At 34.9% G+C, this 20735-nt stretch overlaps 1 protein-coding gene across 3 annotated transcripts in view; it reads right to left on the reverse strand.

Annotated features, from left to right (window-relative positions):
- The window catches only part of FNIP1 (folliculin interacting protein 1), a 153165-nt gene that overhangs the window by 49867 nt on the left and 82563 nt on the right, over positions 1-20735 (reverse strand). For 2 of the 3 annotated variants that reach the window (XM_049648466.1, XM_049648464.1), the window contains exons 3-7: positions 16914-17048; positions 12359-12459; positions 12026-12100; positions 5762-5853; positions 373-456 (exon numbers count right to left, since the gene is read on the reverse strand). In XM_049648466.1, coding sequence (XP_049504423.1) covers positions 373-456; positions 5762-5853; positions 12026-12100; positions 12359-12459; positions 16914-17048 — 487 coding nt within the window. The remainder of the gene's footprint in view (positions 1-372; positions 457-5761; positions 5854-12025; positions 12101-12358; positions 12460-16913; positions 17049-20735) is intronic. The other variant, XM_049648465.1, reaches the window with a different exon arrangement.

Raw genomic sequence — 20735 nt, forward strand, 5'->3', positions numbered from 1 at the left:
AACTATGAGTACAAAAGCTACTCAACCATGGAAACAAGAGAGTGTCAAATTAGAAATTCTAGCTGTTATAAGAAATAATGTTCATAGTAAAATTTGGTTTAGGATTCTAAAGTTAAAATCTTTATTACATAATGAGATATGAAATAACAAACTAAAGTTTCATGAAAATGTCAATTCCACTGATAGCTGAAAGTTTCTGGAAACTTTTAAGAACATATTCAGTGAAAAGGAATTAAGTTCTCAGCTCAAAAATGTTTTCTTAACTACACCCTCCCCAAATGCATTTATCTACTCTCTTGTTTCCACAGCTAAACTACAGATTCTAGCCACTGGGGCACACCAACTAGTCTACCCACACAGCACATCGCAAACCTGCAAAGAAAGAGGCGCTCCTGATCAGGCGGAGCGGACCCTGTTCAGAGAATGCCCGCCTGGGGCTGCAGAACTGTGAAAGACCTACATGGCAAAAACGTAAAATACATATGAAAGAAGGCTGTTAGAGAAGCCGTAAAGCGTCAGGAATAAAGGGTGAGCTTAGGCAGCACAAACGCACAGCAAGAGATATGGATGGAAACTTTTAAACTAAGTAAGAATAATTCAAACAGGGTTCCCTTCTTCGAAACAGGATGGTTTTCTTCTGGTCACAGCTGATGTCAAACGTAACAATTTCATGCCTATTTACTAATAAATCTGTATATATAATAATAAAAATAACCTTCCACTATACAAGGTAAAGTTTTTTAAATGTTCAATCTTTTCTAACCTAAAACAACGTTTTTAAAGATTCAAAAAAGCACAGTAACGTTATCTATAAAATGTGATATTTGCCAAATAAATTTATCTTTTAAAAAGTCAGTTTTAAGACTACAGCATTCTCCTGCCACTGTCATAAGGAGAAAACCACCTAAGTGCTTGGCTGAAGAAAGAGAACACAACATACAACAAAGCAGAAAAGAGATTTACTGGCAAAACAGGTATGAAACTTGTTTTTCCCTAACCTAGTAAAGCTACAAAGTAACTAACTTTGGAAGAAACCAAAGTTCCTAACCCAAGGGTCAGCCACAATGGAAGGAGGAACACCAACGCACCCATTAGGGCCAGACTCCCAGCTGTCCACAAAGCATGGCTGCCACACACTGGACCAAATGAAGATAACAGTGTCTAAAGACCCCAAAGGGGCAACATTATAGCCAGGAAGCAAGCAGCTGAGTCACCTGTTATGCTTAATCAAGATGGCCTAAAGAGTCACCTAGGAGGTTTACCTAGGAAAGAATAGGGGGCTTTCTGTTCTAAAAAGAAACAAATGTATTTTTCAAATTTGCTAATAGATATTTTTCTGTAACAAAAATTTCTAAAATTATAGTGCATGTGAAGGCAATCCTTCTCTAGTCACTTCAAAACTTATCTAATGTCTTTAAACTCCTTCTTTACCTAGCACCTCCTTCCTTACTCTCAGGATATGCGACTTTGTCTCTCACAAGTATGCAGATGCAGATGCGTATGTGCGCACACACACAGATTTCACCAGACAGGAACTCTTCCTTTCCTACCCCCCTATCTCCAAACTTAAACACTGACCCACCTGCCTCCTTGATGCCAGAGCAGTAACAACAGGAAACATTATTCAAGTCTTACTGTGTGCTAGGAACTTATTCAGTGAAAAATCCTGGGAAGCTCCTCCCTCCCTTCCAAAGCAAATTCTTCTATGTCAGATAGTACCTTCAAAAACCTTGCTTTACCGAGTAAGTACCACTTCTATCTCTAACCTTACCCTCCTTATAATCTATTCCATCAATATTTAAACACAGACAAAATTATTCTCTCCATATATCTAATCCTATATAATAGTTCAATAGTTCTTAAAATGTGGCCTAAGGACTCCTTGGGTCCCTGCAACCTTTCAGGGAGTCTGTGTAAAACTAGATTTTCTTAATACACTTCAACTAAAACAACATATTACAAGTTGAAGCAGGCAGGAGAATACAGGCAATATTCTATTAAGCCAGAAATTAAAGAGATTTGCAAAAATGTAAAACAATGCCACTGTTCTTCATTAATTTTACTTGGAAAACAATCATTTCACAACATATTTACATTAACATGAAAAAGGATGTTAGTATTTTTTAATAAATTAATAAATGTTTAAAAATCTTGTTTCAATTTTTAATACAGTATATATCAACAAACGTAACCCACAAAAACAAAAACTCTCTGTGGTCCTCAATAATTTCTAAGTGTGTAAAGGGGTCTTGAGACCAAAAAGAGTCACTGATTAAATCTTGGAAAAAAGTCTAACCTCTGAGTCTCTCCTCAACTCTGGCTTCTATTCTCCCCACTGAAACTGCTCAAGTAGGCCACTAAAAGCCTTCTTATTGATTAATGCAGTCCATACTATCTTATATTACCTTATAGCATATGTGATGTTAAATTACACTTTGAACTTTCCCCTCACAGTTCCCAATGATAACATACTAAGTTTTTTTCTTAATCTTCTTTATGTGTTTCTCTTCACCTACTCTGTCTTTAACCCAGCATTTCCAAGGGTTTCTTCTTCAACAATCTTGCCTTCTCATTCTTTAACAGTTCCTAGGTCATCTCATTCATTCTCATGCTTTTACTTACCATTTACATGCTAATGATTCATAATTCATGGCAGACACAGCTAACTGTCTAACAAAGAACTGTGTTCTCCCTTCTACTGTATCAAGTAGTTTGTGGGAAGCAGCTGCCCAGCTAGGGATCATATTTCTCAAATCTCCTTATACGTATGTGAGGCCATGTGATTAGTTACCACTAATGGAATGTCAACAAAACTGATGTATGTCACGTTTAGGCTGAGGTTAATTATGAAATCGAGTGCCTTTTCCATTCTCAATTCCTTTCCACTGGCTTAGTGCAGCTGAGCACAACCTTGGAAACCACACAATGAAGAAGGTAGAATTCTAAGAAGGAAGGAACTCTAAAACATTGCTTGGAGAAAAAGTGTTAATCAATGATGAACACCCTTTCGAACTCCACATGGCTGAAAAAAAACCCCTATTGCTTTAAAGTTATTATACATCCATGGATTTTTACGTTACAGCATCTACCACATCTACTAACTAACTAACCATAATGGATATCTTTACTTGAACACTCAACCAATACCTCCATTCCAATATACCTAAACCTAAAATCACCAATTCTTAATTTCTTCTGATTCTCCCAATAAATGGCACTAATACCCAAGCACTTATACAACCAGATAGCAAAGTGCCACCCTTGCTTCCTCCTTTTTCCTCCCCCACTCCATCTAATTACCAAGTCAAGTCCTATCCACTCTATTTCCCATCATGAACCCCTCAAAAACACTCTACCTCACTGGCACAATCTTACTCTAGGTCTCCTTCTCTGTCACTTGGATTATCATAAGCAGCCTTCTTATATAGATCTTTTCTTCAATCCCATTGGTTCACTTGAATCCTTTCCCACTGCAATCAATACTCTTACAGATATAAATCTAATCCAATCATATTTCTATATCCTGACAACTCCTCTGTGGTGGCCTTGAGAATACATTGCAAAGACCTCCAGCTGTAAGGACTATAATTGACTAAGTACCTCAAGCTACTGCATTCTGAAATCTATTGTGATGTTTGAGCAAGGCCACATATCCCATAGGCTGCTCCTAGTCAGTAACTGAACACAGGAGGAATAGTAAGACAGGCACATTTTGGCAATACGTGGGTCACTTTTGACACCAAACTTTGACTCAAAGACTTGTCAATGGCCTTACCAAACCTTCCTTGGATTGCATGGTAGGATAGGACACTTCCATTTAATCTTCTATTCTCTTTCATTTGGGGTCAACATTTGTATCACAATCTGAGGGCTTTCTCAACCTTTCCCAGTTCCTTCCTCTTTTTCTCTCACATAGTCATTTCCCCTAATAATATCCTTGCATGTTTAATCATGTCTTGGCACCTGTTAAAAAACAGGCGGAGCACCCAAACTAACATACATACCCTCACTGCTACCCAACTGCTTACAGCCTATATCCAAATTGCTCAGTAAGTCCCACAGTGCCTTCTGTGATCTACCTCCTACTTCTTGATTTAACCTCCTTTACTCCTATTCTTGGCTCCATCAACACTGATTTATACACATTCTTTCTTCATGCCATTATCTCTTGCTCCTAGGCCTTTGCAAATACTATTATGCTTTTTCCTAGAACATTTCTATCTAAACATAAGGCTAATCCTTCAAGGTTAAGTCTCACTTCTCCAAGGAAGTCTTCTGGGACTCTCTAGGACTGAATTAGGTACTTCTCCTCATTTCTACCACATGTGCTCTTTAACATGTCCAAAAATTAACTGTAGTATACTGTAATTGTTGTATTATTTGTGTGATTCCCACTAACTATAATTACCAAATACGCTGAGGCAGGAATTGTGTCTGGTTTACCACTGTATCCTTAGGGCCTAGCAGAGTCCTTAGCAGGTAATAGGTGCTTGATAAGTATTTGTTGATTAACTAAAAATGTAAAGAAAATAAGAGATGGTCCTCAAATATCCTTAATTCACAATTATAAATGTGCAAGTTAAAGTCACTCATTATTTAAAGTCTATACTTTGTTAAATGGATTAATTTCCTATCCTACATTAAAACAGAGAAGATGAGTATATCTAGCATCTATAAGGTAATTTACCATTTATAAGTGATAATAGATTTGTATTATTAAAATAAACAGCTTTTAATTAAAATCTTAAGCTTTGAAAAGTGTCAAATTATAAGGAAAAAAGATTCATTTATTTCCCTGTCACATTTTTACTTTCTTAAAACCAATAAAATAATCAAGTGAGTTAAGAAAAAGCAGAACTACTCTATTTTTCTAAAAAATATGCAAGCTTTCTAAAGTACATGCCTGTCACTGTAACTAGCCCATACTATGTACTAAATAAATGGTTGCTCATTTGAATAAACAGGAATTATGAAAAATAATAGAATACAATACGGTTCAAGTTGGAAGAAATCCTTTTCTACTTATATATATATATAACTAATATTTATTAAAATTAATTCCAAATAAAAATTCTCACTAAATAGAGAGTAAGAGAAATATTTCTCCTAGTCTAAATGCTGTCCACATTCTGGGATACTATAATATTTTATGCACCAGAAATATGGTCAGCAGCAACTCAGATGAGCTTTCTAGGGTAAAACAAATGGCAAGAACTTTTAGGAACAGTCTGTTGAAATTAAATAACAATAACAATCAACTATCTGAATTATTAAATAAGCTGTTACTTTAATAAATCTTTTAAGGAACATCACATTTGAATATCTGCCCATTTATGTGAATTCAGGTCACAAAATGAGCACCATTTTAAAATTACTTCTATGGTTACGGAAGAGACAAGGGACAAAGTATAATAATAGTCTTCCTCAGCTGAAATATTCAAAAAAGCTGGTAAAGACTTTTTATATCAGTAACAGTGCCTTTCAAAGATGCATCAAAGTTAAAAACAAAAAACAAATCAGATAATCAGATATATCTTTAAGTTTTCTTTTTTCATATACAAAATAAATATTCAAATATATAAAAATTATGTTTTCAAATAATACAAATGTTATACATATTTGCAATTTAAATGCCTTTTCCACTTCTAGTATGTCAAACTCTGTGGTCTTATAAAAGATCTACATTATTAAGAAGTAAGTGCAAATCCCTGTTATAGTGTTAACCTTATTTAAAACTTATAAAACCAAAGAAATAATTTACCTATATTTCCAAGTAGTCCATTAATAACTGTGTTACTATCAGCCTTCAATGTACTGTTGTCTTGATTGATGAATTCAAGACTGTCTTGCAGCCTAAGGGAAGAGAAACAATAAACTGCAAATTCATTTTATACAATGAAATTTAAAGCGTCTAACAGTTTTTTAAGTTTTAAGTATTCGTAATAGGACTATAAAGTACCTAATCATTTAGATCAGGGGTTGGCAAACTATACACTGAGGGCTAAAGCCAGACTGCTGCCTGTTTTTGTAAATAAAGTTTTACTGGAACACAGCCATGCCCATTCATATATGTACTGTGTATGGCTGCTTTAATGTTACAATGGTAGAGCTAAGAAACCAGACATACTGTCTGGCCAACAAAGCTAAAATTATTTACTATTAAGGCCTTTACAGAAAAAGATTACTGACCCAAACTTAAATTGTAAAGTTTCCCCTCATATCTTGGACCTGACATTAGTTTTGAAACTTCTGGCAGAAAAAAAAGACAAAAAAGGAAAAAGAATCCACCAAATATACAAAAAATATCTTCAGTTCACACATTATAAATGAACTGTATTACTCCTGTCCATAAATTACTCAGAATAATAGAAATAAAATTACTTTATGCTTTTAGTACAAAGTATCTGTCCTAAGAACCATCAATAAAAAATTAGAAAACATGAATAAAGTGAGAAGACTACAGCTAAAATCAGTGATTCCAATACAGGATCTCTAATTTCTACTTTAGTGTTTAATTCTTAAAAATTAGCACTTTTATCATCAGTATTTTTTAAGCATCCAAAATACAGTGAAATACATCTTTCCTTTTCCTTCCTTCCTAAAAGAAAAGCTAATAAAGAGCTACAGGTATTAGAACCTTAGCTAATAAAACACCTGAAAAGTCTTTAGGAACATTTACAATTAATGGAATCTTTTGAGAATTTTTCTAGTTTTGAGTAAACTCCTTACTACCTCCTGTTGCTTCTGACTTTGGGTATCCCTCAGACCCTTGCTAGCCAGAGTTTTGATACGGTCCCTGCAGAATCCATCACTGTGGTCCACTAACATCTCATCCTAGCCCCAGTTCTTCATTTACTAGGTCTGGCAGGTAGTCCAAGAATCTGATATCATATGTGCCTCTGTTTCAGCTTTACTATTCCATTTTTTTTTAATCCAAGTTAGTTAACATACAGTGTAGTCTTGGCTTCAGGAGTAAAAGAACCTAGTGATTCATCTCTTACATATGACACCCAGTGCTCTTCCCAAAAAGTGCCCTCCTTAATGCCCATCACCCTTTTAGCCCATGCCCCCATTCACCCACCTCCCCTCCAGCAACCCTAAGTTTGTTCTCTGTATTTAAGAGTCTCTTATGGCTTGCTTCCCTCTGTTTTTATCTTATTTTTCCTTCCCTTCCCCTATGTTCATCTGTCATGTTTCTCAAATTCCACATATGAGTGAAATCATAATATCTGCCCTTCTCTTATTTCACTTAGCATAATACCCTCTAGTTCCATCCACATTGTTGCAAATGGCAAGATTCCACTCTTTCTCAATGCTGAGTAATATTCCTGTGTGTGTGTGTGTGCGCGCGCGCGCGCACACGCACGCACACACACCACATCTTCATTATCCATCTGTCAGTTGATGGACATTTGGGCTTCTTCCGTGATTTAGCTACTGTTGATAGTGCTGCTATAAACATCGGGGTGCCTATGTCCCTTCAAATCAGCACTTTTGTATCCTCTGCATAGATTGCTAGCAGTACAATTGCTGGGTCGTAGGGTAGGTCTATTTTTAATTTTTTGAGGAACCCCCATACTGTTTTCCACAGTGGCTGCACCAGTTTGCATTCCTACCAACAGTACAAAAGGGTTCCCCTTTCTCTGCATCCTTGACAACATCTGTTGTTTCCTGAATTAATTTTAGCCATTCTGACAGGTGTGAGATGGTATCTCATTATGGTTTTGATTTGTATTTCCCTAATGATGAGTAATGTTGAGCATCTTTTCACATCAATGGAACAGAATACAGAAACCAGAAAAAGACCCACAAATACACGGCCAACTAATCTTCCACAAGGCAGGAAAGAGATCTAATGGAAAAAAGACAGTCTCTTCAGCAAATGGTATTGGTAAAACTGGACAGGGACATACAGAAGAATGAAACTGGACCACTTTGTTTCACTATACACAAAAATAAATTCAAATTAGATGAAAATCCTAAATGTGAGACAGGAAACCATCAAAATCCTAGAGGAGAAAAAAGGCAGCAACCTCTTTGACTTCAGCTGCAGCAACTTCTTCCTTGACATGTCTCCAGAAGCAAAGGGAATAAAAGCAAAAATGAACTACTGGGACCTCATCGAGATACAAAGCTTCTGCACAGTGACGGAAACAAGCAGCAAAACTAAAAGGCAACCAAAAGAATGAGAGAAGGTATTTGCATATGACATATTAGGTTCACTACCCTAATCCTGGCATTAACAACTTGTAGTATCCTTGTACCCCACCACGGCTTACCTAGGCCACTCCTGATTGCAGAGTTAATTCTACAGGGGACCTGAAAACTAAAGACCACAACATACAGGTGCTAACTCAGCATGGCACTACAGAATGGAAAATCAGTATCTCATCCTAACATGGAAATGCAGTCAACATTTTACTTCCAGATATAGCTTCTAGAAGCAAATCAGAGAAAAGAGAAAGTACATTTCCTATTCTTCAACTAAACTAAAATGAGAAGTAATCTGGACTCCATACAGAGTGGCTCAATGAATGAAAAACAAGCCAGAGACTCACTTCAGTTTTAAGGATGATATAGGCTCAATATGAAAGGATAGAATAAGATACTCCAGGTAAATGGAAATCAGAAAAGAGCAGGAATAGCTATACTTATATCAGAAAGAAGACTTTAAGCTAAAAAGAGTAACAGGAGACAAAAATGGTCATATAATGATAAAAGGAGCAATTCATCAAGAAGACACAACATATAACAATCATGCACTCAACACCAGAGAACCTAAACAGATTCATTTGCCAAATACTAACAGATCGGAAGAGACAATGATGCAATAATTAGTAAAGGACTACTTTCAACAACAAATAGTTCATCCAGACAGAAAATCAACAAAGAAATTTTGGACGTGAACCATACCTTAGGCTAAATGGAACCAAACGGATATATAAATATAGATACAGATAAAACAGTTTATCCATAGGGAAAGCTGAAAAATTCAGAATATGGGGAGATTAAAAAACATGCTCCTGAACAACTAATGGGTCAAAGAAGAAATCAAAAAGTAAATTAAAAAAATACTCTGAAACAAATAAAAATGGAAGCACAGCATATCAAAACTTGTTAGAAGTGCTGCAAAAGCACTTCAAAGAGGGCAGTTATAGTGATAAATGCTTACAGTAAGAAGCTAGAAATATCTCAAATAACCTTGATTTACACCTCAAAAACCCAGAAAAAAAGCCCAAAGTTAGGAAGGAAATAAAGATCAGACGGGAAATATATGAAAGAGAACAAAGAAAAATAAATTTAAAGATCAGTTTAACTAAGGGCTAGTTTTCTAAAGAGACAAAATCAACAAACCTTTAGCCAGACTAACTCAAAAAAGAGAGAGAGAGAGAGAGACAGAGAGAGAGAGAGAGAGAGAGAGAGAGAGGACTCAAATAAATGAAACCAGATATGAAAGAGACATTACACTGATACCAAATAAAAAGGGATCCTGAAACTACTTATCAACAATTACATGCTAACAAAATGCATAACCTATAAAAAATGGATAAATCCCAAGACTGAATATACAACCTACCAAGACTAAATCATGAAGAAATAAAAAATCTCAAAAGACCAGTAACAAGAAGGTAGAATCAGTCATTGATCAAAAACCTCCTAACAGAGAAATGCCAAGGACCAGATGGTTTCCTTGGTAAATTCTACCAAACATTTAAAGAATTGATGTCAATTCTTTTCAAACTCTTCCAGAAATCAAAGAAGGAGTATTCCCTGGCTCATCTTACAAGAACAGCATGATCCTGACACCAAGGCCAGGACATTATAAGAAAATTACAGATCACTTTTCCTGATGATTACAGATGCAAAAATTCTCAACAAAATATTAGGAAACCAAATTCAACAGAACATTAAAAGGATCATTCAATATGATCAAGTGGGATTTATCCCTGGGATGCAAGGATGCTTCAATAAATGCCAGGCAATAAAGGAGAATTACCACATTAAAAGAATGAAACATAAAAATCGTATGATCATCTCAATAGATGCAGAAAAAAGCATTTGAAAAAACACATCTTTCCACGAAAAGAAAAAAAGTCAAAAAAGTAGGTTGGAAGAACAAATATTATTAAAATGTGCATATTACCCACAATCATCTATAGATTCAATGCAAGTCTTATCAAAATTCCAATGGCATTTTTCATAGAAATAAGAAAACAATCCTAAAATTTGTATGTACAAAAGACCCCGAAAAGCCAAAGAGATCCTGAGAAAAAGAACAAAGCCAGAGGCATCATATTTCCTGATTTCAAACTATACTACAAAGCTAAAGTAATCAAAACAGTATAGTACTAGCAGAAAACAGACACAGAAAACAATGGAACAAAATCAAAAGCCCAGAAAAAAAAACCCGCACATAAAGAACACTTAACAAAGGAAGGAAAGTACCTTCAGTAAATGATTATGGGAAACTGCGTAACTACATGCAGATGAATGAAATTAGAACCCTATCTTACACCATTCACAAAAATGAACTCAAAATTGATTAAAGACATAAACATAAGACTTCCAAACTGCAAATCTCCTAAAAGAAATCATAGGGAAAAAGCTCCCTTGACAATGATTGTAGCAGCAATTTCCTGGACATGGCATAAAAAGAAAAGCACAAGCAACAAAAGCAACAATAAGTAAATGTGACTACATGAAACTAAAAAGCTTCTGCACAGCAAATAATCAATTGACAAAATGAAAAGGCAATCTATGGAATGGTAAAAATATTTGCAAATCATGTATCTGTTAAAGGGTTAATATCCAAAATACATAAAGAGCTCATACAAATCAAGAGCAAAAAATAAACAACTTGACTAAAAAAGTAGTAACTTCCTCTGAATATTCAGAAGAACTGACTAGACAGTTTTCCAAAGAAGGCATCTGACAAATAGCCAAGAGGTATATGAAAAGGTGCTCAACATCACTAATCAGCAAACAAAGGCAAATCAAACCACAACAAGGTATCACCTCATACATATTACAATAGCTAACATCAAAAAGACAAGAGATAATCAGGGTGGCCAGGGTATGGAGAAAAGGAAACCCTTATGCACTTTTGGTGGGAACATAAATTGATATAGCCACTTGAAAACAGTATGAAGGTTCTTCAAAAAATTAAAAATAGAACTACCGTATGATCCAGCAATCCCACTTCCTTGGTATATATCCAAAGGAACTGAAATGAAGATCTCACAGACATATCTGCACTCAGGTGTTCAATGTGGCATTAGTGACAACAGTCAATAAATGGAGACAACAGATGAATGGATGTCATACACATACACAACACACACGCATGCATGCACGCACTCACACAAAAAATGGAATATTATTCAGCCACGAGAAAGAAGAAAATCCTGCCATTTGCAACAACATAAATGAATCTTAAGGGCATTATGAGAAGTGAAATAAGTCAGACAGAGAAAGACAAACACCATATGATATCACTTCTATGTGGAATATAAAAAAATTGGACACAGAAAAACAAAGAAGAGTGGTGGTTATCAGGGGCTGAGAGTGGAGGAAATGAGGAGATAATAGTCAAAAGTTACAAACTTCAGTTATAAGATCAGTAAGTTCTGGGATCTAATGGACAGCATGCTGATTATAGCTAATAATACTGTATCTGTTATACTTGAAAATTGCTAAGAGGTTAAATCATAGCTGTTCTTACCACAAAAAAGAAATAGTAATTGTGACAGCATGGAAGTATTAGTTAGCTAATGCTATGGTGGTAATCATTTTCCAATATATGAAAGTATCAAACCAATGTGCTGTACACATTAAATTTATATAGTGTTACATGTCAATTATATCTCAATAAAGCTGGAAGAAAAAAGGCTGGCTTCTGTGAACTTTCAAACTTAAGGAGTAGAAGAAAATCTCAATTTAAGCTGCAACCCCGAGAATACTCTGTTAGTTTCCCTACTTTGCACATCCTAAATAATTAATTCTCCCTGCATTCATAATCACTTACGTATTGAGACTTCCACAGATACTGCTGCCAGTCCGTGCAGTAAAAACTTTGCTAAGCATAAGCTGTGGAGGGGAACTATGAAGAAAAAGAAAGAAAGAAAGAAAGAGATCAAAACTAAGACAAGGAACTTCTCAATTTATTATAAATCAAAATATGTAAGTGACAGACATTTCACTATATAGTTACAACAGTCATGAAGTAGCAAGAACCCCACAAAATATCATAAACTGAGTATCTGACATGCTCAATCTGCATGAAGACTATATGAAATTCTCTCATGTTTAAAAATTACATATTCTAACATGGATAATGAAAAATCAGAAAAGCCCTCACCGGATCTGATGAATTTTTAAGGTAGATCCTTTGTAGCTCATTGCTACCGAGCCAAACATCATCTCTCCAAGCATATTGGCATCAGAAGAGCACCGGGAACCCTAAAAAAATAACCATAACATTAATCAAATTGCAGAATGTCAAACCTTATGACTATTTCCAATATTGAATTTTATTGACAATTGCTTTGCTATAGTTATTCTACATAATGGGTTTTTTTTTTTTAACGTTTATTTATTATTGAGAGGCAGAGCGAGGCAGAGCATGAGCATGGGAGGGGCCGAGAGATGGGGAGACACAGAATCCGAAGCAGGCTCCAGGCTCTGAGCTGTCAGCACAGAGCCCGACGCAGGGCTCGAACTCACAAACCCAGAGATCATGACCTGAGCTGAAGCTGGATGCTTAACCGACTGAGCCATCCAGGTACCGCTACATAATGATTTTTTTAAGTGATTCTACACTGTATACACTGTTCTATAGCTTGATTTTCTCCATTTCACAATGTCTTACACATCTAACCATACGGTTATACAAAGATTCCTTTTGAACAGCTGCATAGTATTCTACTGTATGAAAATACCACAGTTCCCCTTACTGATGGGCTCTTTAGGTTACTTCCAGGTTTTTGCTATTACAATATTGCTTAAATGAACATTCTTTTTTTTTTTTTTTAAGTTTAGTTATTTTTGAGAAAGAGAGAGAGAGAGAGAGAGAGAGAGAGAGAGAGACAGACGGAGAGGGAGAGGGAGGGAGGCAGGCAGGGGGAGGGGCAGAGAGGGAGAGACAGAGAATCCCAAGCAGGCTCCACACGGTCAGCACAGAGACTGACATGGAGCTTGATCCCACAAACCATGAGATCGTGACCTGAGCTGAGATCAAGAGTCAGACACTTAGCCAACTCAAGTGAGCCACCCAGGTGCCCCTTAAATGAACATTCTTAACCACATCTTGTGCATATGCAATGTTTCTCCAGGACAGACAATAAGAAACAGAATTCACTGAACATGCAGAACAGTTTTCACCACTCCTGCTGTACAAAAGAGATATTCACAAACACGGTAATTTACCTCTACTTTGTATTTTTTTAAAAGGACTTATTTAAAACATGAGAATATCTCATTCTCAAAGAACTCCAATTAAAAGTTATTCCTTTCCATCATTCTATCTTTAATTATCATCCATTTCATCACTAATTAGATACTGTGGTAAATATCACTAATTACCCCCTGAAATATCTTATTCCTTATTTTTTGAAGTCTAATGTGTTTCAGGGCAGCAATGTGCCCAACTGAAAAAAAAAAAAAGAAAAAACAACTGCATTTCACATCCTCCCTTAAAGGCAAATTTAGGGGCGCCTGGGTGGCTCAGTTAGTTGGGCATCCAACTTCAGCTCAGGTTATAATCTCTCGGTTCATGGGTTCAAGCCCTACGTCAGGCTCTGTGCTGACAGCTTGGAATCTAGAGCCTGTTTCATATTCTTTGTCTCCCTCTCTCTCTCTGTTCCTTCCCCACTGACACTCACTCTCTCTTTCTCTCTCTCAAAAATAAGTAAAAGATTTTTTTTAATTAAAAAAAAGACAAATTTAGAGTTGGTTTCTACATTTCAAGGGTTAAACTAATGGCTGGAGTTGCAGCTTTCACAATTTATACATTTATATGCATGAGATATAAATGAAAGTCACTGGAAATGGAGATACCATATTAGGAACACAGAGCAACAATTTAACAATTTAACACATTAACTCTGGGTAAGTAGAAAGATAAGGATACCATGATCTCTAAAGCCATCTTGAACCCTAAATATCATACCTAGATGGCCTACCTTCAGACCTGTCATCCAGTGAAGAAAATAATCCCTAGGAAAAATGTAATTCCTAACTTGTAGTTATATAATAAAACTGATAAGAAAGAGGACCTAAGTAACTGTCTAAGATAATAATTATTCACAAATTTCATTAAACCATTCTATCATAAAAAATCAAGAATTAGGAGTTTTAAGAAAATACTTAAAAGACTCTTCTGATATTAACAATAAAGTAACAAGGACCCTCATTTTACACGTGGAGGATACGAAATATATCTGTACATTATTTTTATTTTTATGTGATTCTTCTACTCTTTTGCTTATTTACTGCCCATTTTGGATTAAAGAAATCTATGTATTTACATTTGTCAACCTTTCTTAAAAGAGACATCTTCAAATAGATGTCTATTTCATCATAATTCAAATAGATGCCATTCCATCATAATTATTTCATATTAGTTTTAAATATATATTCACTTACATATTTTTTCTCTCTTAGGTGTTAGCCTTAATTTTGTTTTAATAAAGACAAAAAGCTAATGTTTAAAGAAAAAAACACTTTTGATATACCTATTTAATAAAAGAACTCATCTAGGGATTTGGTTAAGAAAAAACTTTTATTTCAAAACACAAAGGTTTGGGTACTAAAAGTAATATTTTAGAAACAGAGACAAATAATTTTTTAATGATCAAATGGGAGGGTCTTTTTTTTTTCTCCTAAAAAAAAAAGATCAATGCAAGAGGTGCCTGCGTGGCTCAGTCCGTAGCATCTGACTCCTAATTTCTGCTCAGGTCATAATCTCACAGTCGTGAGATGGAGCCCCGCGTTGGGCTCCACGCTGCTTAAGATTCTCTCTCTCCCTCCTACTTCCCCTCCCCAGCTACTGTTCCACCCGTATCTAAAAAAAAAAAAATTAATGCCAACCCTACTTGGCAAACTACACTGCTTCTGGTTAATGACAGAAGTGAGAGCCTTCTCTTATAAGCTCATTTTCACTATAACGTGGCTAACTCCATTCTTATTTTGACTAAAATTATTATGAATTTAAGTATCAAAGCAGTTATAGATTTTAATACTAAACTAGAAAAGAAACCTCAGAAACCAAAACGCAGTAAAAATAAATTGGTGTTTAAATTTTATCAGACCATATAGTTTGCTAGTAAAGGTTCTCTTTGCCTGCTCTAATACATATCGAATACTCAGCATAAATGTCACTGGCATATTTATATATGACATAATCTATAATAAAGGTTATAATTTTAAAAGTGCTATTACTTTAATACTTTTTTTATAATGCCCTTATTAAAAAGGCAATTTTTTGAACATACTCATTGTTGGAAGTTATTAATCTGTAATAATCTGTGTTAATCAAAGATAATGTTCTAGTTACCTGAAATCACATTTTATCAAGAGTAGTGAACTATATGCTACAATAATTCAATGTCTCTTACTAAAAAAACAGAGTTCCAGGACCATAGTCAACCTACTATCAGAATATCTGGGCACAAAGCCTAGGAATCTGTACCTTAAAAAAGAAAATCTTGGGACACCTAGGTGGCTCAGTCAGTTAAGCATCCAACTTTTGGTTTCGGCTCAGGTCATGATCTCACAGTTTCGTGAATTCAAGCCCCACATCAGGCTCTGCACTAGTAGCACAGAGCCTGCTTAGGATTCTCTCTCTCCCTCTCTCTGCCCCTCCCCCAATCACACTGTCTCTGTCCTTCTCAAAATAAATAAATAAATTTTAAAAATAAAAATTTTTAAAGAAAATCTCTAGAGATATTGATGCAATATAAGAGTCCAATCACTCAGTGCTTCAGGGTTCCTATAATCTGTATCCATGTGCTAATTTTCAACTCCAAAATATTAGGAAGAAAGGCAAGCTTACACAATTCATCAAAGTAGTAAACATCCAAATTGGTATAAGTATGATGATATCACATAGCATATAGCACAATTAGGAACTTATTAATGTATCATGCTTAAGCTGGAGGAATAAAGGTGGACAGGGGAAATTATGTACTACCTCTTAATATCTGGATTTTAATAACTTCAGAGCTCTTTCATAGATACTGTCATATTGACATCATATAAGGATCACTTTCCTTCCAAACACGACTACCTACAAATAATTTAAAAGCCCAGGATTCCATTTTGGTACCGCTAAATATAAAATACTTGTGATGCATTCATGCAAGCTTGGATGACATGAATAAATTCACATAGATGACATTTACTTGGTATGAAACCAAACACTTATCTTATGTGAAATATAACAAATTTAAAGAGAAGTTACTATTAGATACTATTTTAAGTTTGTATTTTAAAAGAAGAATCACATTACTTTTGAAAAACAAAAATGTCCATTTCTGCATGTGTATAGTTCCAATCATACTTAATTTCATTCTACAGCCAAATTGTATTATATTATATTAATCTTCATTATTTCAATAAATTAAAGATATCTAAAATAAATTATTCTCATAACCCAAAAAATCTGACTGGTAAATAAAAGGGAGAAAATACTCCTGGCTACCTATGACCATAGTTTTCTGTACTTTTCCTAAGATTTATCAAAATGCATAAACATACTTCTTTAATTATCTGTCTCCACAGCTACAATGTAAGCTCCAGGAGGGTAAGGACTAGTTCCTATTGTACGGCAATCGCTAGGATGTTGCATAACACATCACGGACACTCAAAAATATTTGTAAATTAATGAATAAATAAATGACATCAATGATCTTACTTGGTACTTAGGACATTGGTCCTTTACATCAGAAGATGAAGTCACAGAACTATCCAGTGAGGAAGAACTGTCTCCTCCAGGTTTCAACTGGCAGCATTTCCCAAAGACTTTTACTTGAGCATCACTACAGAGTTTCTGAAATAGAGATATTATTCCCATTCATGTTTTAACAAATTTTTCACCATATACAAGTTTAATTTACAGTATAAAAGCCTTTAGAAAAAACAAGTATGAAATAATTCAAAATACAGCCTTAATATATTGATTTTACTACATTTTCTCCAGTACTGTTCTCTATTCTTTGTCTCAAAATTGTAATAATATTTGTGGAGTTGGTGTTGTGCTTTTCTCATAAACATTGTAAAATCAAGGGAGTTTTTCTATATTATTATGGTCTAAAACAATATTCTTTACAAGTGACTTAAGAGATAGCAGCAGTTTTCAAGGTATTTGATCTCAAACTCCCTTTAGGCCTTTTGTTTCTGTGAGTTAGATCCATCAATATTTTCCCATATAAGACATTAAAGCTGAGAAATTTTAAAATATTAATTCACTTAAATATACAATATACCCATTACAAGTTAACATAAATAACATATTTTTAAGGAAGAAAATTTCTATGCAGATATGTAGGGATAAGACGAGAAATACAAAGCTTTTATATTTTACTAAATGTATGTGTATGTGTTTACATATATTAAACATACATGTTTATTATTTTGAAATGAGAATGTATTCATGTGTTGAACAGTTAAATGTTTTGTTTTGTTTTGTTTTGTTTTTTGCCTTTTAAAAAATTTAAATCCATGATAGTTTACACATAGTGTAATAATAATTTCAGGAATAGAATTTAGCAATTCATCACCTACATGTAACACCCAGTGCTCATCCCAACAAGGGCCCTCCTTAATGCCCATCACCCATTTAACCAATGCCCCCCCACCCAACTCCCCTCCAGCAACCCTCAGTTTGTTCTCTATATTTAAGTCTCTTGGTTTGCTTCCCTCTCTGAACAGTTAAACTTTTAATAACAGCTAAGTTTAGGACAAGAAGGTTGTACAGTGGCATAGTATGAAAGCATAATGTATTTCTATTCCTTTTTCTTCATTCTCTTGCTTTTCTCCCACTCCCAGATTCTAGAGCTTTCACTGCTCACAACTACCAAAGGTGCAATCTACCAAGGACTTTGATACTCCTAAAAATATTTTGGTGCTTTATCACAGTTACCAGTATGTACATTCTTCCATGTAACAGACCTCACGTAGGTTTTCAGAGGAAGTAACCTGACTGAAACCACAGTTTTTGAAGATCAACTGTTTTATAGATGCCATCACCACCAAGGGCATTGTAAAAGAGAACACCTGGTAATTCCAAAATCACTTCTAACCAAAAATGTAGAGAGACAGCATGATAAACTAAAATGAATAAGGGCTTTAAAACTAAAAAGATGTGAATTTAAATCCTGGCTCAGCGAGTTACCCGACCTCGCTAAATTTATCTATTTAATGGAAAGAAAAACCCTATCTAATGGGTAGGGTATTTGTGACACTTAAGGTGTGTGTGTGTGTGTGTGTGTGTGTGTGTGTCTCCATATGTACTTATATATAAAATACATAAAGTGCTCTATACAGCATCTAGAACTAGCATGTGCTTACTGGTTTGTAGCTGTAAATGATATTAGAAAAAAGTTAAAGTAAGAAGCTAAAATAACTGAATACCTACTTTGGAGTCAGGAACTTCAGTAGATATTTCCATGTATATTATTTCATTTAAACACTTACTAAAATATTGATATTTTTGGTACTGATATTCTTGGCCACATCTTAACAACCTTCTATTTAATGATCACCATTGAAATGCTAGGTCTTTAAAACTATTTTCTTTAATACTCAGGGTGGTAGATATTATAGCCCAGTTTAATGCATAAGAAACATGAAGCCCAGAGAGTTTAAGTAACTTCACCAAAGTTATAAGAACTAGTAACTACATAATATGCTTAAAGGCAAAACCAGGTGGTTTTACATGAAAGATACTCAATATTACTAGTGATTAGGGAAATATAAATTAAAACCACAATAAGGTATCACCTCATGTCTATTAGAATGGTCATCATCAATTAGTCGAGAGATAACAAACACTAGCATGGATCTGGAGAAAAGGGAACCTTTGTATACTCTTGCTAAGACTACAAATTGGTGCAGCCACTTTGAAAAACAGCATGGAGGATCCTCAAAATATTAAAAATAGAACTATATTACAATCCAACAATTCCACTTCTGGGAATACATATCCAAATGAAATGAAAACTAACTCAAAAATATATCTGCACCCATGTTCATAGCAGCATTATTTACAATAGTTAAGACATGGAAAGAACCTAAGTTTCTATTGACAGATGAATGGATAAAGAAGTTGTAACACAACTTCTTTGTTGTACACAAACTATATTATTTTGTACACATGTAATGTACATGTGTAATGTACATTTGTAATGTACACATGTACACACTATATTGTGTACTATAGGTACACAAACTATATTATTCAGCCACAAAAAATTAGGAAATCCTACGATTTGTGACAACATAGATGGACCCTGAAAGCATTAGGCTAAGTGAAATGTCAGACAAAGAAAAGCAAATACTGTTCAGACTTGTAGTCACCAGAAGTAGAGGGTATGGGGAGGCAGATTTAGAGGAAGGTGGTCAAAAGGTACCAATTTCCAGTAATAAGATAATAAGTACTAGGGATGTAATAATGCACAACACAATAATAGATAACACTGCTTCGTAATATTATAGGAAAGTTGTTAACAGAGTAAATTCTAGGGGCACCTGGTTGGCTCAGTTGGTTGAGTGTCCAACTTCGACTCAGGTCATGATCTCACTAGTTGTGAGTTCGAGCCCCGCATCAGGCTCTGTGCTGATAGCTCAGAGTCTGGAGCCTGCTTCAGATTCTGTGTCTCCCTCTCTCTGTCTGCCCCTTCCCCACTAGCGCTCTCTCTCTCTCTCTCTCTCTTTCTCCCCCTCTCTTTCCTCTCTACCTCTCTCTCTCTCAAAAAAAAATATTAAAAACAATTTTTTAAAGAGTAAATTCTAATAGTTCTCAGCATAAATAGAATTTTTTCTTCCTTTTTTTTTCTTTCTTTTCTTTTTATTCTGTCTATATGAGAAGATAAATGTTAGCTGAATCTATGCCGGTAACCATTTCATGGTATATGTAAAGCAAACCATCAGGCTGTATATCTTAAACTTATGGAATGATATATGTCAATTATTTGTCAATAAAACTCAATTTGAATACAATGTATACCAAAAACTAAGAAACAGTTGAGTGAAACAGTCCTTTTCCTCATGGAACTAACAATCTAATGAGAGAAAGAGGCATTTAACAAATAATTAGACAACTATGTATAATGAAATATAATATTTCAAATATGTTCTTTTATGTTAGCAATAGCTAACTCATTGTACTTACTATGTGCCTAGGCACTATTCCATGTTACATACAGTTATTCTTTGATTCCTCACAACAACTCTAGGAATTATTATAATTATCCCCACATTAAAATACAGGTTAAGGATCAATGATACTTAAGTGAACTGTCCAAGAGAGGACTTAACCTAGTCTAGGGAAACCAAAAAATGACATTTAACCCAGGACTACAAAAAAGCACAGGAGTTAAGGTGAAAGAGGAAGAGTGGGAGGGCTAGAAAGATATTCCAGGCTGAGGGACCTTAGTATATCCAATCTCTGAATCATGAAGCAATCTGCTATAGGGAGGAAAGGGACAAACATCCATCAGTTTCAGGACTGAAGCAT

Source organism: Panthera uncia, assembly GCF_023721935.1.
Source record: "Panthera uncia isolate 11264 chromosome A1 unlocalized genomic scaffold, Puncia_PCG_1.0 HiC_scaffold_17, whole genome shotgun sequence".
In the NCBI taxonomy this organism is placed as follows: Eukaryota; Metazoa; Chordata; class Mammalia; order Carnivora; family Felidae; genus Panthera; species Panthera uncia.